Source organism: Onychomys torridus, chromosome 18 (assembly GCF_903995425.1).
Source record: "Onychomys torridus chromosome 18, mOncTor1.1, whole genome shotgun sequence".
NCBI lineage: Eukaryota > Metazoa > Chordata > Mammalia > Rodentia > Cricetidae > Onychomys > Onychomys torridus.
This window is the reverse complement of record NC_050460.1, coordinates 64,525,157-64,549,922: the sequence shown is the minus strand read 5'-3', so window position 1 is coordinate 64,549,922 and position 24,766 is coordinate 64,525,157. Positions and strand designations below refer to the sequence as shown.

General features: G+C 47.1%; 1 protein-coding gene and 1 non-coding gene across 2 annotated transcripts in view; one reads left to right on the top strand and one right to left on the bottom strand.

Moving 5' to 3' along the window:
• Nudt3 (nudix hydrolase 3) overlaps positions 1 to 23,202 on the bottom strand; it is a 54,227-nt gene extending 31,025 nt beyond the window's left edge. Inside the window, exon 1 of the mRNA XM_036167506.1 lies at positions 22,895 to 23,202. Within this exon, the coding sequence (XP_036023399.1) occupies positions 22,895 to 22,993 (99 nt within the window). The 5' untranslated portion in view covers positions 22,994 to 23,202. The remainder of the gene's footprint in view (positions 1 to 22,894) is intronic.
• On the top strand, positions 7,571 to 7,677 carry LOC118570146. Its single transcript, XR_004943141.1, has one exon. It is a non-coding gene; the product is annotated as a U6 spliceosomal RNA (small nuclear RNA).
• Positions 23,203 to 24,766: the final 1,564 nt, after the last annotated feature.

Here is a 24,766-nt window from a genome sequence, read left to right as displayed (position 1 = left end):
GGAACCATGAGCCATCATGACATTTCCACCTGGGAGTGACTTCTGCCAAGTGCATGGTCAGAGTAATGCAAATACACTAACACACAAAACTGGTTCCCGGAGACAGGTCAACGCAGCAACTAAACACCATCATGTTGGTTCTCAGGCCTCTGGTTTGTAGGAAGAAAGTGGAAGAAGTTGGACGCGCAGGCTAGAAATCCTGGACCACTGTAAGCTGTTATTTTTTAACTAAATATCAATTGTTCAATTTAACCAATGAAAGTTCAGGAGCCAGATGCTGGGTGAAAGCTGGCCAACTCGGAGGGCTAGAGAAAGCACCTCTGACCTTCCTCCTCTGCCAACGCCCCAGGTTCCCGTGTCTCTCTATCCATCCTCCTTACTCCCTCTTACTCTCTATGGTTTTTTCCTGTCCTCTGGTTCCTTGTTCCGACACTTGACCTACGGTTGACTTTATTTAATCTTGTTTACAATATCCAAGCAGAAAGCTCTAGGATTAAAGGTGTGTGCCAGGGCTGAGCCACACCACAACTAGAAGCAGGTTTTCCCAGCAAATAACACAACCTCAGGGTTCACTGTGTGATCAAATATCCTGCAGCAGGATTACCCTCACTTTTGTGAGTTAAGAAGACTTGTATGTCAAAAGATATGTGAACAGTGAAAACTATGCTCACCAGGTCACAGTGGGGAACAGGATACCATTGGGAACTCAGCTAGACAATCTCATGTTACTTTTTCACAAATAACCTAGCTAAGTTTTGTTCAAATCCCAAAAAATGAGGTTGAATTTAAAAAGCATGGCCCAGTTGGCTTTGTTTGCCCACCATGTGTGAGGTACTGAATTTGGTCCCAGCACACGCTCCTCATCCCAGCTCCAACACTCGGTTGTGGGAGGATCAGAAGTTCAAGTGTAGCTACATAGGAAGTTCAAGTGCAGCTACATAGGAAGTGGGAGGCCAGCTCCCACCTTTTACAGGATTCCTATGAGGAGGAGAGAGGCATAAGGAATTTGTAGATAGAACGATAGTGGAGATGAGACAGACAGAAACACAGGATAGCTTCAGGAGGACCTAGATCAAAATCCACCAGCCCCTTCTGTCTCTTCAAAGGGGCTTTTTATAACAATACCAAGGGGCAGGGCAAAAGAACTCCCTCTTGCTAGATCAAAGCATACCGCAGACCCTTCCAAATACCTGGTAACCGTGCCTGTGGTCAAATCATCCCCTTATGCAGCTCTGCCAGGTAAAGCAAGCTCAGATCTCAGTAGGAAACCTTTGTGGGCTCCCCCCGAAAAAAAATACCCCAAATTTATTAAGTAGAGGAAATTCTAGACAGTATACATCAGTCTATGGCTTTGCCACTGCTTGCTGCTTTTAGCTTTTAATTTGAATGTGGAGCAAAAAGATAAGCAGGAAGCAGTAGAATACAGTCTGGGAGCACAGACTTAAAGCTCTAGGTGAAACAAGCCTCCTCACATTTTGCACTGGGACAAAAGGACATGTTGTTTGCTGTGGAACAATCTTTATACACTGTAAATATGTATTACTCTCATTGGTTAATAAAGAGCTGACTGGCCTAGAGAGGCAAACTAGGAGGACGCTGGGAAGAAGAAGGGCACAGTCTGAGGGGTCTCGAGCCGGGCACAGAGGAAGCAGAATGTGTGGAAAATGAGGTAATGGAGCTAAAGAGATGGCTCAGGTTAAAATCACTGACTGCTCTCCTGAGGTCCTGAGTTCAATTCTCAGCAACCACATGGTGGCTCACAACCATCTAAAATGAGATCTAATGCTCTCTTCTGGCCGGCAGGCATACAGGCATACATGTAGACAGAACAGTGCATAACAAATAAATGAATGAATGAATAAATAGGAAGGAAGGAAGGAAGGAAGGAAGGAAGGAAGGAAGGAAGGAAGGAAGAAAGAAAGAAAGAAAGAAAGAAAGAAAGAAAGAAAGAAAGAAAGAAAAAAGAAAATGAGGTAACAAGCCATGAGCCACATGGTAAAACTTAGATAAGAAATACAGCCTAATTTAAGTTGTAAGAGCTAGTTAGTAACTCACAGAGATCCACCAAGTGCTGGGATTAAAGGCGTGTGCCACTTTGGTGGATCTCTGTGAGTTCCAGGCCAGCCTGGTCTACAGAGAGAGTTCCATGAGACAGCCAGGGCTACACAGAGAAACTTGGTTTCAAAAGGCCAAAAAAAGAAAAGGAAAGAAAAAAAAAATGGCTGGGGCTGGAGAGATGGCTCAGTGGGTAAGAGTGCTTGCTGGCTGCTCTTCCAGAGGACCCGGGTTCAACTCCCAGCACCCACATGGCAGCTCACAACTGTCTGTAACTCCAAGATCTGACACCCTCACACAGACACACATGCAGGCAAAATACCAACGCACATAAAAAATAAATGAAAAGACCATGATAGTACATACCCGTAATTCTAGCACTCAGGGGGCTGAAGCGAAAGAATTCTAACCCAAGCAGGCGGTGGTGGCCCACTCCTTTAATCCCAGCACTCGGGAGGCAGAGCCAGGCGGATCTCTGTGAGTTCGAGGCCAGCCTGGGCTACCAAGTGAGTTCCAGGAAAGGCACAAAGCTACACAGAGAAACCTTGTCTCCAAAAACAAAACAAAAAACAAAAAAAAATTCTAACCCAGGCTAATATACAAAGACCCTGTCTCAACCAATCAACCAATCAATCAATCAGAGACAGCAAAGGGGTACACTGATAGAAAGCGGCTGCTTAGAAAATGTTGTCATATAAACTCTGAGGACACTGCAGCCACTGTTCACAAGGGCCCAACTACAAACGTGATACTACCCATGTGGTGCTAGCTTACAGGTTGGCAAAACTAAAGAGTGATGGGGTGATGAAGGCTTACACTATGATTCAAATGAAAAGAAAGTAAAGCCAAGCAACACACTACAGGGTGAGATTTCCTTCTGGATCCCACTTAGGCTGTGAATGAAGCTGTGGTGGTTATCACTTAAGTCACAATGGCGATTTTGGGGTCCTGGAGATGCCAGGAATGTAGGACGTCTGCTGAGGGAAGCTGCAAGTGACGCTGGTCCAGGTTACTGTGCTGCAAACTGCAGAGGCCAGGATGTGGGACTGCCCACCACCTACCCCAGATGCTGCACACCCAACTGCAGCATCCGCTTGGCTCTGCTGTGCAATCTCTCCGCACCACTCCTACTGAGGTCTGCCCGGGAATGTCTACTGTGTCCTGCACACTCAAGTTTGTAACATTCTTTCTTATCTTCCCTGGAGCCTCAGGAGACCCCCCGGACTTGAGTGCTCTGTTTTGTTCTCAGCCTCAGGGATCAAGTCAGCCACCTTATTCAGAACAGGCAATTGCTCTGTCACTGAACCACAGCTTTTGGCCAAGACGGGACCTCACAGCAGTGTTTGGAACTGCTGAGACTGGAGACTTCAGGAGGAACTAAGTTCATTTTGCATTAGAAGATGCTATGACAAGCATTTGGGGGACATGGCAAATAGGTTTGAATCTGAAATGTCCTCTGCAAGCTCACGCTTTCAACACTTGGTTCCCAGCTTTGTGTTACTATACTGAAGGCTGTGAGGGCCTTTAGGTTCCCACTGGGGCCTGGCCTTCATTCTTCTCTGATTCCTGCACTCTGCTTCTTGGGCCATGGTAGTGTGAGGACCAAAAACTCCTGTCACTACAAATAGCCCGAAGCTGCTGACTGTGACCCACTGAAATCTCTCTGAAACCATAAGCAAGACTTCCCTTCCAGAAGCTACTTCTGTGAGGTGTGTGCTATATTCGCCAAGGTTCACTGGGTTCCAGGACACACCTCACCACTAGAAGATTATAGAGTTGGCAGGACGTGGTGGAGCACCTCTCAGTTGGAGGATAGTCTGGTCTACAAAGAGTTCCAGGACAGCCAGGGCTGCTGCTACTTGGGTCCTTTCCCAAGTTAACTCTGTTTACTGACTTTCCATCATCTACTGCCTTTAAGAACTTCCACTAGAGAAGACAGCTATACCGAAGAGATCCCCGAAAGTGACCAACAGCCAGCAGGAAGGAAACAAAGGGCAGATTTACCATGCACCTGCAGCACTAAGACACAACCACCTCACCTGTGTGCCAGCTAGCATGGAGTGAGGGAGCCGCTGGTCACACAGGGTGAGAAGCACACTCAGCAGCTGTGGGAGGTCAGGGTGTCTTGGCAGTGGGAAGGGCCCCAAATAGACTGCACTAGGTACAGCTAAGGGGGGGTTGAGCAGTGTGTATTTTTAGTAATGGAATACTTACAATCTGTACATGTCCAGGTGCAAACTAATCCAGCCAACAGCTTCCAGAAATGACAGACGCTCCCGCACTGCTATCAGAGCGCAACCCACATCCAAACAGTACCCTGTAACCTGCTTTAGCTGGACATCAGAATTAGGGAAGAGAGGGTGATGGGGTGTCGTGACTCTGGAATCCTGGCTCCCACACTGTGAGGGAATAGAAAGACAGCAGAACTGACTAGAACAGAGCTTCACCAGACGACACACAGCTGCAGTTCACAGGGTAGCAGCAGAAAGAGAGAATGCATGCACTATGGCACACACACACATGCATTAAATAATACATACATACATACATACATACATAATAAATTTTTGGAGACCTGTTCTCTAGCTGGCCTGGAATTTGCTACATAGACATGCTAGATCCTAACTCACAGAGATTCACCTGCCTCTACCTCCCAAATGCTGGGACTTAAGATATGCACCACCAGTTGGGGATTTAGCTCAGTGGTAGAGTGCTTGCCTAGCAAGCGCAAGGCCCTGGGTTCGGTCCTCAGCTTCACATAAAAACAAATAATAATAATAAAAGTTTTTAAAAAAAGTTATGCACCACCATGCCTGGTACAATAAATTTGAAAAAAAAAAAAAATGGGGGGAGGGTTTCTAAAGACAGGATTTATGTGTTGCCCTTGCTGTCCTGGAACTCAAGAGATCCACCTGCCTCCAAGTGTTGGGATTAAAGGTGACTGATACCACCTCCCAGATAATAAATAAAAATAAAAAATTTAAAAAAAAAAAAACAAAAAACTGAAGCTGGATGAGGAACATGTTTCAGCTTACTGCAGTTATAACTGAACTTGGAGAAACTTACTAAGGTCTGGCCTCATCTAGAAACTACACTTGTTTTTTAGCATTAGAAAAACTCCCAAGTCACTTCTAATGTTTTTAATAAAAGTTCACTGAGTTGTTTCCCTGCTGTCCATTTTATTTTGTAATTTTTTTTCCCCTGAGACAGGGTTTCTCTGTGTAGCTTTGCACCTTTCCTGGAACTCACTTTGTAGACCAGGCTGGCCTCAAACTCACAGAGATCTGCCTGCCTCTGCCTCTGGGAGTGCTGGGATTAAAGGCGTGCGCCACCACCGCCCGGCTGTAATTATTTTTTAATAATGCATGTGAATGTGTGTCTATGTAGTGGATGGGTTTATACACGACTGCAAGCATCCGCAGAGGCCAGAAGAGGACATCCAATCCCCTGGAGCTGAAATTATGGGTGGTGATAAAGTATGACCTCTCCCTGGCCACGGGTGCTGGGAAATGAACCTGACTCGCTGGAAGAGCAGCAAGCTCTTAGCTGTTTAGCCATCTTTGTGTGCCTTTGTACATGTATGTGCACTGTGTGTGACTGGGGCCTGAGGAGGCCAAAGGAGGGTGTCAGATCCCTGGAACCATAGTTATGGGTGACTGTGAACAATCATGTAGGCGCTAGGAATCAAACCCAGGTCTTCCTCAAGAGCAGCCTCTGCTCTTAACCACTGAGCCTCTCTCCCTATGACATCACAAGCCTTTCCAGGTGGGGCCCAAGTCAATCTGTAGGGCTCAGAGTGCATCTGAAACACACTCACTACTCATGTCAAATCAATCAGTAAGGACTGAAAGGGTACAGTGCTGACAAGTGACTCCAGACTTTTACGCTGGCAGAGACGAGCAAGGGCCTGAACGTAAGCTTGAGAATGAAGGGAACTCTGACGCTGTAACATGGGCAAGCCCAGAAGCTACTATGCTACATGCAATAAGCCGACTGAAAGACTAAAGTGCGCCAACTCACTTCTGAGAGGAACCTCCAGCAGTCACCACCTCCAGAAAGGTGGCTGCCCAGGGTTCTGAAATGAAGGAGCAGGCATTTACTGGGAGAGGACACAAAGTTCCAGCATGGAAATGGGACGGGTCTGAAGCAGAGCTATGTGAGTGTGGTGATTGGTACAGAACTGTTAAAATAACAATTTTATGTTGTGCACATTTTGCCACAATTTTAAAATAGTCTAAAGAGCCAGGCAGTGGTGGCGCACACCTTTAATTCCAACACTTGGGAGGCAGAGGCAGGTGAACCTCTGTGAGTTCGAGGTCAGCCTGGGCTACAAAGTGAGTTTCAGGACAGGCTCCAAAAGCCATACAGAGAAACCCTGTCTCGATGCCCCCTCCCCCAAAAAAACCCTAAAGAAATTAGAAATAGTTTGCACTGATATGCTTTACCAAATAAATAAAAAGGTTAAGCATAAGCGGCATCCAGAATGACCTAGTTTAAGCTGCCTAGCAAGTGTGTGGCCTTTACATACTCCAGTGCCACAAAAGTAAATTAACTGAATAAAAACAAGACAAACTTAACTACATTGTTTGTTTGGGTGTGTGTGCTGTTTTAAGACAGGGTCTTACTTTGTAACTCAGCTCTAAAGGATCTAATGCCCGGTGCCCCACCCAGCTTCTGCTGGCCCCCACACACTGGCACACTAGATAAAATAAAGCCGAAAAGATTTCAGATCACCAGCACTGAGAAGGCCATGGTCTGCAATGGGAGTTCTAGACTAGCCAAGGCTAAAGCCATACAATCAGACTCTCTTTAAAAACAAAACAAAACAAAACAAAAATCCAATGACCTGAGGGCGAAACTGCCTGGCTTCTTTTCCCTGTGCTGGGCCTTCACACTGAAGCCTACCACCACCCCAATGCTCAAGTCAGGAACCCACGAGTCACTCCTCTGCCCATCTGAATCTCTGACGGCTGTCAGCGTTCTTCTGCTCACCACCATTAAGATGACTCACGTCACCCTCCTGACTGAGCAACTGGCTAACTGGCCTCCACCCGGCACAGGTCCTGTCTCCTCCGATCTCTTCTGCAGCCTGAATCAGCTTTCACAGCAAGTCTATGCTCACCGTCTCAACTGCTCTGGCCTCTATTAAACCCTTTCAAATATCTCCTTTACCTTTCTTTCTTCCAAAGTATTTTATTACATTTATTTATGCATAGTGTGTGAGAACATGCACAGCACACAAGCAGAAAACAGGAATGGAGTTGAGAGTCAGCACCCTCCTTCTACCATGGGGGTCCCTCAGAAGGAACTCGGGTTGGCAGGCTTGGTGACAGTGACTTTCCCAGTTGGGCCATCGCCCCGCGCCCCCCCCCCCCCATTTCCCTCTATTTCCATTTCTCTCTCTCTTTTTGAGACTACATGGCCCTTACTGGCCTGGAACTTGTAGAAACTGACTCAAGTTTCCGCCTCCTGAAGCTAGGACTACAGATGTGTACACCATGCCCTGCCCTCCACTGTCAGAAGGATAACCAGATGGTTGAGAACACAGATACAGTTACAGAAAAGATCAGCACAGCCCTGTGCAAGGATGACACGCAAAACTGTGAAGCATTCCATAGTTTTTTGTTTGTTTGTTTTTCTGTGTGGTTTTGGAGCCTGTCCTGGAACTCACTCTGTAGACCAGGCTGGCCTCGAACTCAGAGAACCGTCTGCCTCTGCCTCCCGAGTGCTGGGGTTAAAAGCGTGCACCACCACATCTGGCAACAACTAGTTTTAAAGCACCAGTTTCTTGTCAGGTCCTTATGAAAACACCAAGACCAACTCAGAAACATTGTCACAGACTGAGATGATACTGTCTAGAAAAAGAGCAGTCCATGAAGAGTTCATAGATGTGGTTGTCGGCCTGCTGCAGGAAATTATGTTAGGTGAGCTCCCCTTGTCTCTGGGGCATGAGCAAGAAAGCGCTAGCTGGACTCTCAGATAAGTCTATTACCACTGTTCTATGTCTTCAAAGAACATTTAGGACTGCTACAAAATTCTACAAAACAAGTCTGGCCATACCCAGCAGGTGCTGAGGCAACACAGGGACAATCTACCAGATTGTTATTGATTTTCTGTTGAAAAAAATCTATGCCAGGTCCTTTCTGAAATCATTAGAGCTGGCTTTCACTTAGTAAATCCTACTGACATGTAGTAATGATGTCTGATACCCCTTCTCTATCAGCTTACACTGAACACTGTTTAAATGAAAACCAGACTTCTTACAAGCAGTAAGGGAAGAAGATGGAAGGTAGAGAATAGTTATTTTTGTTTGTTTTCTTAATTATTTTTAAGACAGTGTCTCACTATGTAGCCCAGTGGCCTTGATCTCATGATCCTACTACCTCAGTCTCCCGAGTTTTAGGATCACAGTTATATATATACCCACCACGCCTAGCATGGTGAATGCAATGGTAAATGTATGGTTTTTCTGAGACAGGGTCTCAATTAGCTCAAGCTAGTTTCAAACTCACTATGGACCTTCAATTACTGATCCTCCTGGTCCTACCTCCCAAGTGCTGGATTACAGGTGTTCACTGCATGCTCAGTTTTTTACCCAGCATGGGGATCCAACCCAGGGTGTTGTGCATGATAGGCAAGCATTTTACTGACTGAGCTCTACTTCCAGTCCAGACGACAGCAATTTTCAAAGATAATTTGTTAAGTGTCACATAAATTTTTAAAAATGTACAATTTGTGAGATGGAAAAATAGCAATTATTGTGATTAGCAACACTACCATATTTTGTGATGTAATGATGTTATTCACAACGGGGAGAAATGCTGAGTTATTCATTTAAGATGTTCAATTATCCCCTTATTTTCCATTTCTATTTATTTATTTATTTATTTATTTATTTATTTATTTATTTATTTATTTTTGAGGCAGGGTCTTACTTTGCAGCCCAGGCTGCCCTGGAACTTACTCTGTAGCTCAGGGTGGCCTTAAACTCACAGCAATGCTTCTGACTCAGGCTCTTGGGTTCTGGGAAGACAGAACTAAGTCACCACAACCAACTCCAAAGAACAGGTAAATCGGATTTTTTAAACATTTTATTTTATGTATATGGGTATTTTTCCTACATGTATGTCTGTGTACTACATGTGTGCCTGATGTCCTTGAAGGCCAGAAGAGGGCAGACGTTATAGACAGTTGTGAGCCTCCATGTGGGTGCTGGGAATAAACCCAGATCCTCTGGAAGAGCAGCCAGTGCTCTTAACTGCTGAGCATCTCTATATCCCTGTAAATCAGATGTTCACCTGTTTAAGGAGCACAAAGCCATTAAAAGCAAGTACAGAATATAGACTAGAAAAATGTTTATTACATATACTGAGACATGATAAAAATACACATAAATCATTCACAATGTAAAATGAATCTACTGACTACAAAAAGGAATATCTTTCATATGTACCAGAGGATGTTAAGTGGAGACTGAATGGTATGGAAGAGGGTACCACACAATGCCACAAAGGACAAACCACATGAAAGAAACATTTTAGAATCCAAGTAAGTCACAATCTGGTAGACTCATAAAACGGTATTTTCTGAGTCAGTACTCCAGAAGCAGAGGCAGGGAGATCTCTGTGACTTCAAGGCCACACTGATCTATAATGAGTTCCAGGCCAGATAGCCGCATTATCAGACCCTATCTCAAAAATAAAAAGAGGGGGTTAGAGAGACAGCTCAGCAGTTAACAGCACTTGCTGCTCTTGCAAAGGACCACAGTTTGGTTCCCAGCACCCACATTGTGGCTCACAACTGTTTGTAACTAAGGTTCCAGAGGATCTGACACCCTCTTCTGGCCTTCAAGAGCACCAGACACACACATTAAGAGTACCAGGCACACACGGACAAAATAGCCATACACATAAAATAAAAATATTAATAAAAAATAATTTGTGCTGGGCGGTGGTAGCGCATACCTTTGATCCCAGCACTCGGGAGGCAGAGCCAGGTGGATCTCTGTGAGTTCAAGGCCAGCCTGGTCTCCAAAGGGAGTTCTAGGAAAGGCACAGAGAAACCCTGTCTTGAAAAACCAAAAAATAAAAATAATTTGTATAACAAATGTGAAACATCAAAACTAATAGTAAAGTGGACTTCAAGTCTGTTTTGAAACTTGCCCCAAATAGCCATGTTTCTGACAAACTAAGCTCCTGCCCACAACTCACATGCACTGGTGCCAAGATTCGTCATCAGCTGTAGCTATGGTGACAGCAGCAGAGGCTGTTGCTGGACTTGTACATGCCGCCAGTTTGTGTATCTGAGTCCACTTTAGAAATATATTTTTGTTCAAGTCTTTTCCATTTTACTTGTTCAGTTCCTTCTGTGGATTTGCTAAAATAAAATGCATGCCCTTTTTTATTCGCATTATTTTACCAGAAATGGCCTTCTTGGTTTCAATTCCCGTATCCTACTGAGGTGAATAGACAGGTCATGGCTAAAGTTACCTCCAGGCTGACAGGCTTAAAGACTGCCTAAGCTCAGTCTTCCCTCTTCCAGAAAGAAAGCCCTTTCAAACCAATAAATCTCTCCTTTCTTCTCACAAGCCACAATGAAATCGGTCTTGTGTAGCAGAACTGGGATTTCTCCACTTCGGTGGTACAGTTGAACTGAAGCTCTCTAGACATGTAAGGACTTTTATGCCTGCAGAATCTACACTCAGCAACTGCAAACCCCCCTTACCCTCTCATCCCGCCTTCCTGCCATTCCAAACCTCTTGTCCTGCCATTGTCTCTCAATCACCTGGATGGTTTGGTTCCAGCACTGGGGGCTAACCTTTCCTAACTAAGCTCTCACCATGTCCTTGAAAGGCACTTCTCTCTCAGGACTTCAGAAATAAAGAACTTAGCCCCACTTCACAAACAAAACAAACTCCCATGGGGTGGGGCCAGAAACCCTCAATCCCAGCACTTGGGAGGCAGAGGCAGGCCAGTCTCTGAGTTCAAGGCTAGCCAAGATTACATAATAACACATCCAACTTTGGGTCTCATACTATATTCTAAAGTAAGTTCCCAACCTGGAGACATTTCCAGAGTTCCCATCTTCTCCAGCACCAACATGCAAGCCTTGTTTAGTACCATCATCTTGAAAAGCCTCAGAATCACCTAGGAGACACACCTCCGGGGGTGGGCAGCATCCAAAGATGATTGCCTGAGGCTGAAGATCTTTGAAGGGCGGCCTAGACAGAAAGAAGTCTCAGGAAAGCAGCAGCATTATGTCTGCTTTCTCCTCCTGAGCAGCCTAGTCCTCACTGGCATCTTTCAGCTCCTTCAGCTTTGACAAGTGCACTCAACATCAGCCACATCTGGGGAACTCCACAATAGGACTGCTGAGGTGTCAAGCTTCCGACTAAGCAGCTATCTGGTCCTCTGCTCCCCCAGTGTAGAGGGCACTGAGGATTCCCCACTCCCCCAGTGTAGAGGGCACTGAGGTCTCTCTCTCCAGCCCCCATGAGAGCCAACCAAACCAATCTCCTTGTGTCTCTCCCCCCCCTTGCCCCCACTCCACGTTCCTCCTGTGCAATGTTAGCTCTCCCTTCCTCTCTAAAGCCCCCACCACAACACTCGATTCCCTTCCAGCTTTTTCCACATCAACTACTGTCACAAATACTAACATCATACCTCAGCCTGGCATGACAAAATCTCGAGTTCCATCTTTTCTCCAGAACTGATCACTCACCGGGTGGTAGTGGTGCACGCCTTTAATCCCAGCACTCGGGAGGCAGAGCCAGGCGGATCTCTGTGAGTTCGAGGCCAGCCTGGGCTACACAGCGAGATCCAGAACAGGCTCCAAAGCTACACAGAGAAACCCTGTCTCGAAAACCAAAAAGAGAAGGGAGCTAGCTACTGGCCAGTCCACTATATGACCTGGCTTGGGGGAGGGGAGGGGGCTTTGTTCCCAAATGGACTTCCTCCAAAAAGAAGAGAAGGACACTCTGAAGAAAGGATTGGCCAGAGATACCAGACGTCATAAATGTTCCTCTCCCTACAGTCACAGACTTCTAAAATTACCCGCTGAACAACATTCTATGCTTTGATTTTGTGCCCCCCAACTCAGTCATTCAATACACACTTCCACATAGCGACCCAAGCTTTTCTCAAGGCATCCACATATACACATGAGGGTGCAAGAGCTCAGGGCCCCGAGTTCAGAAGAGCATGTGGGACGGATCCCCTAGAGCCTGGAGTTACAGACAGTTCTGAGCTGCCTTATTGAGTGCTGGGAACCAAATTCAGTCCTCTAGAGAACAGAGCATGCTCTGAAGCCACTGAGCAATCATCTCTCCAGTTCCCACAGGGACCACTGTAAATAATAAAATCTTAAAGCAGTTGCTGTGTGGAAGACAAGGTATATACATAATTTTTAAAAATAAAAATTTTAAACAAATCTTCTGTGTTTTTTTTTTCTTGTTTTTCTTTTTTTAAAAAAGAAGACAAAAAATAACCTAGGTATCCAGACCTGTGGCTTTCCATGACCTGGCTGGCCTGAGGTTTTCTGCCTGGAATATGCTCTTATTTTATTAGAGTTCAATTTTCTTTATTAAGTTTTTATTTATTTCATGGGTGCTGGCCCAAGAAGGCACACAGTGTGCACATGGGAAGAAACAGCCTGTGTGTGGAGGTCAGAGGGCAAGTTAACGACTTAGCTTTGTCCTAGGGATCCAACTCAGATCAGCAGACAGCAGTGATTTTACCCACTGAGCCGCCTCACCAGACCAGGCTCAGGTGTCTCCAGTTAATGGTGGCTGAATACGAGTCCAGCAACTGAATCATCTTGGTAAAGGAACATCAAATGAAAGTATTTAATAACCACATAAACTTTCAGGGCGAGCACCATGGCCAGAGTTCACATTAAGTCACACAAAAAAGCACATCATAAAAGCTAACTGCTTCTTGGGGCTGGAGGAATAGCTCAGCAGATAATAGGCCGACTCCTGAAAGTTATCCTGACACGCATGCATATGCCCCTACCCAACACATAAGAAATACGTTTTTAAAAAATATTTCTTTTTCTGGGCATAGTGCCACACACCTTTAATCCCAAGAACTCAGGAAGCAGAGACAGGTGGATCTCAAGTTCAAGGCCAGCCTAGACACACAGAAACCCTGTCTCAGGGGGAAAAAAAAAAGAAAGAAAGAAAAACAAAAGATTCTAGGATGTCAGCACAAAAAAGATCCCCTGGCCTTAGGTACTGCACTGCTAGGCTTGGCATCTAGCATATGACACGTCAATCACCTCACACAGATCCTTTCCGATGGCACAGTTCAATGTCTAAAGAAATCATCCTGTGTGTTCTTCCAGAAGAGTATCCAGTAAGATTCCGAGAAGAGGCTGAGCCTGGTGGCAAATGTCTGTAATCCCAGCACTCAGGGGGCTAAGAGCAGGAGAACTGACGTGTAAGGCCAGCCCAGGCTACAAGAGTGTGAGGACGGGCTGGGTTACAGAGCACTCCCTGTCTCAAAAACCTCCCTTCTGGGGCTAGAGATGGCTCAGCAGTTCAGAGTGTGTACTGTTCTTCCAGAAGACCCAAGATTGATTCTCAACACCCAGTTTACAACTACCTGAAACTTGGTTCCAGAGGGAGCTGCTGCCTCTATCCACTGTTAGCGCCTGTACTCACGTGCACGAACCTGCATCCAAAATGTAACTAAAAATAATAAAAATAAATTTTAAATTTCTTCTCTCCCCCTAAAAAGTTTACAACATAAGGAACATAAACTCCATTAGGCTGATATTCAACACTACCAAACACTTTCTCACTAAGAGTATGGAATTATGGGAAGATGGAAGGTTTCTCAGGACACACTCATTAAAATACTAGCATTTCCTGAGTTTGGGTTATTAATGCTTCCATTACACATTAGCTTGATGGCCAAGACTGACTATTCAGGGCTCATCCATCCACTCTGAGATTTAACGAACAGTACTCAGCATCTCTCATTCTAAGTACACAGGACAGAAAAGCAATTGTTAAAATAAGTAAATAAGAAAGACAAAGCCCCCATCCTAGGCCTAGTGTGCAGTCTAGAGCAAACGTGCGATCCAGAGATGCACATTCTAGTTAGTGGAGACGGTGCTCTCCTCGAGAGGAAAGCAGCAGTAGGGAGACTAGTGAATCCGCTGCTGTCTTTGATTTCCAACACAGTGTCTCTGCAGCCTGGCTGTCCTGGACTAGCTCTGTAGTCCAGGCTAGCCTTGAACTCACAGACATCCACCTGCCTCTGCCTCCTGAGTGCTGGGACTAAAGGCATGTGCCACCACCGTCTAGCTTAACAGGCTTTGTAAAGATGGTCGAATGATTGAGCAAAGGATTAGGCATGAGGGGTAGCCTGGCCGACAACAAGCGAGAGAAAGAACACCGAGGCCATGAACATGGAAACAGGGACAAGCAAGAGGAAGAGAGGGAGATGATGTTAGAGCCAGAGCAGGGCTACTGGACTTACTCTGCAAGGGACACGACCTGACTTCTGGGTTAGAAGACTCATCCTGCCGCTGGGGTAGAGAATAATACAGGAGCAAGGGCAGAGCAGGGGGACGGGGTTAAGAAGCCATGGCAACAGTCTAGGAAGGAAGAGGAATGGGCTAGGCTGAACAGCACAGCGAGGGTTGGAGAGATACAGCTGCAGTTGGGATTCCAGCCAGATTAGGTATGAGTACAAAATAGGAAAAGCCAAGAGTGGCCCCGAGGTCTCTAACCTGAGCTACACAGCAAGGAAAAGGAGACTATACAAGGAGACTTCTTTTCCTGAGTGCTCAGAGTCTGGTCACGCTATAGGAGAAGCAGGTTTTTGTAGCTGGCTGTTTGGAGATTTTGAGAATGGAATAAAAATCTCAGTTTGAAGACTGAGGGTACATTACAGCCAGAAAAGTGAATGCTTAGCTAGCATGCATGAAGCCTAAGTTCAATTTCCAACCCACCCGCCCTCACTAAAGAAAAATAAAAAAGCAGGGTTCATTAGGCATGTCTATAATCCCAGCACTTGGAAGACTGTGGAGGATCACAAGTTTCAAAATAGCCTGGACTACACAGTGAAACCCTGTCAAAAAAAAAACCAAAATCCTTCCAGTATCTGAAACTTGAGATGTCTATCAGGTTCCCAAATGGAACTATGGAGTAGACCGCTGGCCATTAGTCTTGATTTCAGAAGAGTTCAGAGCTAAAAATAGACTTCTGAAAGTAATCAGTGTAAAGTCCCAACTACTTAGGAAAAGCGTCCAAGACTGTGCCTCACACACTGCAACCAAGTCAGAAAGCTGAAGGACTCCACAAGAAGGACCATGGGAGAGACACCACAGAAGTACGGTGAAGAAAAGGTTCACAGCAGCTGGACAGTGGTGCACACTTTTAATCCCAGCAGAGGCAGGAGGATCTCTGTGAGTTCTAGGCCAGCCTGGGCTACAGAGCGAGTTCCTGGACAACCAGAGCTGTTGACGCAGAAAAACCCTGTCTTGAAAAACAGAAAAGGAAGGAAAGGAGGGAGGGAGGGAGAGGGAGGGAGGGAGAGGGAGGGAGGGAGGGAGGGGGCTGGGTGTGGTAGTCCCTAGCACTAGCACTGGCAAGGCTCAGAATCATGTTCAGCTGCAAAGTTGAGCTCCAGGCCAGCATGAGCTACATATAAACCTGTTTCCAAAAGGACTATATATATATATAAAATTAAAAAAAAAAAAAAAAAGATCAGGTAACATGAGGACTTCAAATTGGTCACCGGATCTGAAAACTTTTGGACTATCTGCCAGAGTGCTTCGGTAAACGTGAACTGGAGAGTCCAGGAGAGAATGGTAGAAGAGGGAGAGGTTATGAGGTGGGAATTGAACCCAGGTCCTCTAGAGGAGCAGCCAGTGCTCTTAACTGTCGGGGCCATCTGTCCAACACCTTTACCCTTCCTAACATAATAATCTTCTCCTTTGAGAATAATAAAGTGAGAAAGAAAAGCAATGGTGGCCTTTAATCCTAGCAATAGGGCGACAGAGGAGGGAAGAGCCCCATGAGTTTGGGGCTAGCCTGGTGTAAACAGGGAGTTCCAGGCCAGTCAGAGCTGCACAGTGAGACTCTTTCTCAATCTCCACTTCCCAAAAAGAAAATTGATGGTGTAGGAGACAGAGAACATCACTGCAGGAGAGAGAGAGAGAGAGAGAGAGAGAGAGAGAGAGAGAGAGAACGCATCACTGCAGGAATACAGGAGAGAGAGAGCATCACTGCAGGAATACAGGAGAGAGAGAAAGCATCACTGGAGGAATACAGGAGAGAGAGAAAGCATCACTGGAGGAATACAGGAGAGAGCATCACTGCAGGAATACAGGAGAGAGAGAGCATCACTGCAAGAATACAGGAGAGAGCATCACTGCAGGAATACAGGAGAGAGCATCACTGCAGGAATACAGGAGAGAGAGAGCGCATCACTGCAGGAATACAGGAAAAAGAGAGCATCACTGCAGGAATAGAGGAGAGAGTGCATCACTGCAGGAATACAGGAGAGAGCATCACTGCAGGAATACAGGAGAGAGCATCACTGAAGGAATACAGGAGAGAGCATCACTGCAGGAATACAGCAGAGAACATCACTGCAGGAATACAGGAGAGAGAGCATCACTGCAGGAATACAGAAGAGAGCATCACTGCAGGAATACAGGAGAGAGAGCATCACTGCAGGAATACAGGAGAGAGAGCATCACTGCAGGAATACAGGAGAGAGAGCATCACTGCAGGAATACAGGAGAAAGCATCACTGCAGGAATACAGAAGAGAGCATCACTGCAGGAATACAGGAGAGAGCATCACTGCAGGAATACAGCAGAGAGCATCACTGCAGGAATACAGGAGAGAGCATCACTGCAGGAATACAGGAGAGAGCATCACTGCAGGAATACAGGAGAAAGCATCACTGCAGGAATACAGAAGAGAGCATCACTGCAGGAATACAGCAAAGAGCATCACTGCAGGAATACAGCAGAGAGCATCACTGCAGGAATACAGAAAAGAGAGAGAGAATATCACTGCAAGAGTATAGGCGAGAGAGACTCACTGTAGGAGTGAGCTCACTGGACACAGCAGGAAAGGGCAGACACAGGAAGGTTGACTTATGAGTGACCATAGGAAGTAATCCACAGCAAAGTTCTCAAAAAATACACTTTTAGCTTGGCATGGTGATGTGCTCCTGTAATTTTAGCCTAGAGCAGCTAAGGCAGGAAGGTTACCTGAGTTTGAGGCTAGCCTGGACTACATAGCAAGACCTGGTTTTAAACACACACATACACACCCACTATGTGTGTATACATATATTTCTACCCATGCATGCATACACACACACACACACACACACACACGCATGCCTGGGGAGTTAGCTTAACTGTTGTAAAATACTTGCTGAACAGCTATGAGGACCTGAGTTCAATACCCAGAACCCTATTTTTTTTTTAAAGAACATCATGTACATGCTTATAATCCTAGTACTGAGGAAGTAGAGACAGGTGGATTTGAGGCTCATTGGCAGGACAGCTTAACCTTTATCATTGAGCTCCAGGCCAATGAGAGGCCCTGTCTTAAAACGAAAGACAATATAAGGTGGACAGGAAATGAGAATGACATGCTGAGCCATGGCCTCCACGGGTGTAGTTACACACATGTGCGCGCACACACTGAAGAAATACAAGTGGTAAGTGTATTCCCACAGAGAGATCCTTCTCCCTTGCAGCAAGTGGTGAAGAAAGATACAGGTTGCACACAGTAGATGTGTAACTTGTGACTGAGAAGTAACAGTCATCTAAAAGCAAGAAGCAGGGCTAGGGCAAGGAACAGCTTTTAAGTGGAACAGAAGGGCAGCTGGTTGTGGGGTAAGTGCCTACAATCCCAGTGCTTGGGAGGGTGAACAAGGCAGGAAGATCAGAGTTCAAGACCACCTGGCCCACGAAGTGAGTTAGAGGCCTCCCTAGACAACATGGCTGAGGTGTGAGAAGAAATTAAAAAACAAAACAAAAGAAGAAAGGAGGTACAGTATGACCACAGATCAGGCCAAACCCACAGCCTGGGAAGGAGGGGAACTAGATAAAAGCCACTATAACAGTTTAGAGAGAGGAAGAGCAGAAATGCCCCAGCGTAACCTCAGAACAAAGGAGTGCTGGACCACAGCCAAGACACCCAGCACAGGGACTCCCCAGCAGCCTGCCGTCTGCTGAAGCCCTCTGCCAGGAGAGAGACGGCCCACCCGAGAGAGGCTGCCACCAGTGCTTTCCTGCCCTCTCCTGAGCTTGCTGGAGGGTGTGGTCTGCAGCGACATCCTTCTACCTAGATCCCTGGGGGATTTCAGAGACAAACACTCAGGCCACCAGAGTCCTCTACCCACTGAGGATCTCCAGAGTCAGTCCACTCGCCATCGACTTGGTGAGCTCAAGGATCTGAGAAAACACAAACAGCAATCTGCCAGGCAAACCTAACACCTCACCATGGAAAGCCATTAGGTGGTAACCTGTCTTTTAAGAAATAGGCAGGGCCAGGGAGATGAGGTGGATAAGGCACTTGGGGTGCTAGCCATCCCTCAAACTCACTTTATAAAGCCAGATGTGCAATCCCAGCACTCCTGCAGTCAGACAGGAGGTGGAGACCAGCTAGCCTGGCTTGCTAAGCATCAAAGAAACATGCCTCAAAAAGGTGAAAACAAGGATTGATACTTGTCCTTTGTCCTCTACAGAGAGCCATGGCAGACACAGGCCCCCATGCTCACATACATTCACACTTACAACACACACACACACTAAACACATGGAGGGAAATCTAACTGACTCACTATTAAGACTTACTGGGCTGTGCTGGGCAGTGGTGGTGCACACCTTTAAATACAGCATTTGGGAGGCAGAGGCAAGTGAATTTCTGAGTTTAAGGCCAGCCTGGTTTACAGAGTGAGTTCCAGGAAAGCCAGGACTATTCAGAGAAATCTTGTCTTGAAAAATAAAACAAGGGGGCTGGAGAGATGGTTCAGCGATTTAAAGCACTGGCTGCTCTTCCAGAGGACCCAGGTTCAATTCCCAGCACCCACATGGCAGCTCACAACTCCTATAACTCCAGTTTCAGGCATGTGACAGCTTCACACCCTTACATGTAGGCAAAACAAGCAAGCACATGAAATAAAAATAAACTATTTAAAAAAAAAAAAAAAAAGACAGAAAAACAAAACAACATAAAGATTCATTGGGCTAATGCAGACCTTCAGGTGATGGCTGCCCTGACTCTCCCAAGCACTAGAATGTCACCTGGTGTCAACTCAGCATCACTGACGTTCTCACAGGTTTGTGTCCATCATTGTTTATTCTGAGAGATTTCAGCTGTTTGAAAAGCCAGAGCCACACTCCTCAGCCCTCCTACCAAGACTCCAAAAGAGAAGAGTGAGGAAGAGCTGTATCTCAGGACCCAATTCATTCAAAATTCGTAAAGGTGTATGTGCTTACTGACCTTTGTAAAGAAAGACAAGATTTCAGTATAAAAACAGAACTGTGAGTTGTGGATGTGGCTTAGTGGTAGGTAGAGCACTTGCACAGCATGCAAGAGGTTCTGGATTCAATCCTCAGCACTCAAGGGGTGGGGGGAGGGGGAGGAGGAGGAGGAGGAGGAGGAGGAGGAGAAATATCTTAAGTATTTTACATGGGCCTGTGTTCCCAGCACTTAAGTAGGGGCAGGAAGAACAGTAGTTCAAGGCCAGCCTGGCCTCCAATGTGTCTCAAACCAAAACAAACAAAAAGAAGTATGGAACTACAGGCTGACTTGTCTCCTATGCCACCCACATAAATGACTGACCTAGTCTTAGGTCTCGCCTCTAAATGGAATAAAAATCTGAAAGCCCCGGGAGGTATCCCTGGGCAGTCTTACAGTAAGTAGCGGTTCAGCCCTTTGTTGCAGTTGGCCTGTGCACATAACTAAGCAGTGGCTTCTTTCATGACACACACTTGCAGTCTTTCTAAAGTATTTGAAAGGCTTCTCTCCCTCCCACACACATACACAAAGCAATCCTTTTTGAACCAGAGCTCCATATTGAGCTGAGTTCCACAATGACAGGAACGACAGACAAACCTAGACCAACACAGGACTAAGTCCAGCCTAGTCTTCATGAGCACACACTTCAACCCCGGGGAGCCAGGGCCAGGCACCCCACGGCACAGTATCACAACAGCTATGTCAGCTACACCCAATACCATTTACAGAACTGCCAGCAATAGCCAGGAGCGCCCACAAGCAGGGGACGTTTCCCCCTGTTAATTTCAATTTATCAACAAGAAAAACAGCCAGTTTGGCACAAAGAGCTCACCAGCTCCCACTGAGCTCACGCCTACCAACCTCTCCCATCACTGTACAGAGAACTTCACCTTCAGGAGCGCTCAATAACTGCGGACTAAGGACACTCCCACCCCACCAGACCTGCCCCTGCTGCTCTCATGCTGGGCCTGTAGTTGTGGCTTCCTGGCGCTGAGTGAGCTTTGGTCAAATTAGTGTTTAATGTTTTAACCTCTTTCTTCACATTGTATGTATGTTTCTCGACACTGGCTAATTAAATTTAAAAATCAAGGTCCTGCTTACATTTACATTAGTGTTGCATTGTGCTAACAATATTCTGTAAACAATTCTCTTGATTAAAGCCATTAGTGCCAATTAAAAAATAAAATAAAATTGGGCTGAATGCCCTCTTAAGTGTGAATTTTCACTTTCCCCACAATGGTGGCAGCTAACAATTCCAGTCTCTGGCACATCTCCTGAGAACATAAAGGTTTCCCTGGAATAACAAATCACTTCCCTTCCAACACAATTATATAATCTGAGAGTTAAACAGTACCCTAGAGATTACTTTGTGGTCTAAAATCCTCCGAACTAAGAGACTATCAAAAATCCCTCTGGGCAGAGACAGATCTACACTCTCACAGTGTTGAGCTGTAAATCCCACCTACCAGCGTCTCTAACACCAGCCTGTGTCCATTAACGTTACTGTTCTTACCAGACTATGGCTACAGTACCCACTGAATCAAAATTCATGACTTACAAGATTGCTCTGCTCATTAACCAACGTGCAAACGGAGATTCGATAAAGGAAACTCCCCATTAAGCAAATGCTTTAATTCTTCTTTTAACATTAAAATTTTAAGCTCCTAAAAACCAAGTCCTATGCCTGGTCTGACTTGCACAAGGACATAGGTGGCCAAAACTCTCAAATAAGCATGAACATCACAGCTGCTGTCAGTCCATCACGAAACTTTTAACCAAAAAAGGCAAACTTGGTTGTTCCTTTGCTTAGGATCTTAAGTTTTCAGTATGTATCCAAAATACTCACATTTTTCAACCTCTAAGATGATCTTTTTAAAACAGAAAGTCGTGCTGCATTCATGTGACCACATTATACAACCGTCTACTATAACTGGGGTACAGACTTAACCACAGTACTGTGGGAAGGGATGTTATTATGCTAACTGGTTGTCCCTCCAGTTAATAGGACCAGACCCCATCTGACTCCCCATGTGATAACGGACAGAACAAAGCCTCTAGAACAATCACCAATGACAGTTTTACTTACTAAGGTAAGAATGGATTCTAAAATGCGGTCATCATTTACAACAGGATTCCGCTTACAAAGCATCTCTTTTGAGGACCTTTGTAATGAAAGCAAAGGAACAAACTATACACTTCCGAACTGTTTTGCCGAAAACATAGCACAGGCAATCCCTCAACACGACAATGAATGATTTCACTGATTCTCTTCAGGCCGTAATTTAAATTCCCTCCACCCCCTAAATATCTCGGGACCGTGTCTCCTGGCAATCCATCTGTCTTTTTCATCACAGCTTTTCAAAACTAACGGGTCAAGTTCCTCCCCGACCAATTCCAACACGATGCCCTCCCTCCCTCCCTGCACGGCAACCCCGCCGCCACAGCCCACCGCTGACGGCCGGAATAAAACACATCCAATTTCACTGTCCTTCATTGTTACCAAGCTAACTGCCATTTTACCACCACGCACACGACAGAAATGTGTTCTCACAGGCATCTTATGAATTTCCAAAGCAGCTATTCTTTGTGGATTTACAAAGCATGCGCCTTTTCTGAATTCCCTTCATCACCACAGACACGGCTTTGTGAAGTGGAGATATTTTTTTTATTTTTTAAGTTTCTTAAGAAAAAAGAAACAACAGATTCTAAAATTTTCTATTTTCCTAGCATATCCTACAGGCTATCCTATAGGGCACAACAGAAAAGTGTCGGGATAAAGATCTTAATAAATACAGCTCTGGATGTTTGTGAAATTTCTCGGGACACACACGCACACGCACACGCACAATGGGATCCAGTGTCCTTTCTTTTCAGGCTCCACCATACGGCCTCATCAGCTCAACGTTAGAATCAAACGGCTGGCTCTGGCTGGTGCACAGCGCCCAGGATCTTCCTTCCTGTCCCTGCCCGGACTCGCCGGCAGCCACGACGCCCCGGCCAGCGCCAAAGCTGCCCCGGCCAGCGCCAAAGCTGCCCCGGCCAGCGCCAAAGCTGCCCCGGCGGCCCTGGGCTCCGCCACAAAGGCCGGCCTGCGCCTCGTGCACGTGTGCCGTGCTGCCAGGCGCCGAGCTGCCAGGCTCCGGGCCGCCCTTCCCGGGTCAGCGCTGCTGCCCGGGGTTACGGCGGCCGGGCCCCGACGCCCGGGCCGCAGAGTGCCATCCCCCGGCCGCAGGCCCGCGTCCCCCCCGCCCCCCGTGCCTTTCCTCTTCGGGAAATCCGGTCGGAAGCCCTCGGGGCCGCACCCCGCACTCCCCGACCCCCGCCCCGGAGCCTCACCTCCTCCTCGCTCTCGCTGCGGAAGCACAGGCACGCGGCCCGCTTCTTGTAGCCGTCGCCGTCGTAGGTGCGGGTCTGGTTCGACTTGAGCTTCATCATCCTCCGGGCCCGGGTGGGGGTGCCGTGCGGGGGGCCTCGGAGTCCGGAGAGGGGAGCCTGCTGCGGACGGTCGCGCGCGCGCGCGTCCCCGGCCTGGCCGAGGCGGGGAGGAGGGTCTGTGTGTCCGCTACACGGCTCCGCGGCGGGCCAGCCTCATTGCCCCCGGCCCAGGACCTGCGCCGCAGCCACGGCCGCCGTCGCCACCGCCACCGCCCCCTCTACCGCCGCCGCCCCCGACGACGACCTCGCCGCCATTTTGGGCGCGCTGCGTCCGCTGCGTAAGGGCACGCGGGCCCGCGGGACCGTCGCGCGTGCGCAGCGCAGGCGGCGTTCGGGAATCGCGCCCGCCCCGCGCGCTGGGCGCAGCAGAGCATCTGCACCGAGGGGCGGCGGGAGCTGGCGCGCCCGCTACGCCGACAGCGTAGGACCGCAGACGGCGGAAGCCCGGAGAGTCCCGGCGCGTGGGCACCGCGGGAGACCCCATGGTCCGCGGTGTCGCTGGACAGAAAGCAAAGCACGCACACACACACATGCACGCACACACACACGCACGCACAAGCACACGGTCAACAGAAAGAAAGCAAAGCACACACGCCACACGCACAAGCACACACACGCGCACACGGTCAACGGGTGAACGGCCCAGCCTGACCCAAGGTCGCGCCTCTCAGCTGCCACGAGTGAATGTGACGGCGCAGGTCTGCTGAAAACTGGGTGCTGTGTCTCGCCGTAGACCGGCAACCTTAGTTGCTGGGAATCAGGAGTGGGGCGAGGCGTTTGTTTGCTCTTTTTGCAGTCAGTCGGTGGCCATCATAACGTATGTGCGTCCTGCAGTTATTTATTTGTACAAAAAAGGGCAAAAGCCGTTCGGGGTGAAGCTTAAGGGGCAGACCACTTGCCTGGCATGGTTGAGGACTGGGTTCGACCTGCAGCATTACAAAAGGGAAGGAAAAGCAAATGCAACCTCCTAAGGTAAACCGGAAGAGCAGAAGAGAAAAAGAGAAACCCTCTGTGTGTGCGCAGCACACGTACATCGATTATGAAACATTCTTTTTGGCAGTGGGTATATATTGGGATGACCCTCCTGGAGGACATGAAAGTGAGATTCAGCTTCCCTACACCAAACCCACCACCATTACCATCCACTAAATGTTTAGAAAATACTGGCAGGATATGAAGATTAGTCAGCCTGGTCTACAGAATGAGATTCAGGACAGGTACCAAAACTACACAGAGAAACCCTGTCTCGGAAAAAAAAAAAACAAAAGAAAAAGGACACCCAGATGGCCCGGTAAGGTTATTTGCAGCCAGGCCTGACCGCTTGAGTTCAGTCTCCTGGTCCTACATGGTGGGAGAGAAAGAATTCACACAAGCATCATGGCACAAACACACACACACACAACATACACACTCACACACACAAATACTTTGGCACTTACTGATAAATCTTTGTGTGTGTGTGTGTGTGTGTGTGTATGGTGTTTTGTTTTGAGACAGGGTTTCTCTGTGTAGCTTTAGGAGCCTATCCTAGAACTTGCTCTGTAGCCCAGGCTGGCCTCGAACTCAGAGATCCGCCTGCCTCTGCCTCCCAAGTGCTACGACCACACCCAGCTCTGCTTTTGTTTTTTGAGACCAGGCTTCTCTGTAGATTTGGAATGCTGGAAATCCTAGCGTGCCAGGATTAAAGGTGCCACCACCATCATTCTTACTGACTACAGATTAAAGGTAGTCAGATTTATCCATCTTATCGTACAGGTGCTTGGCTTATATGTG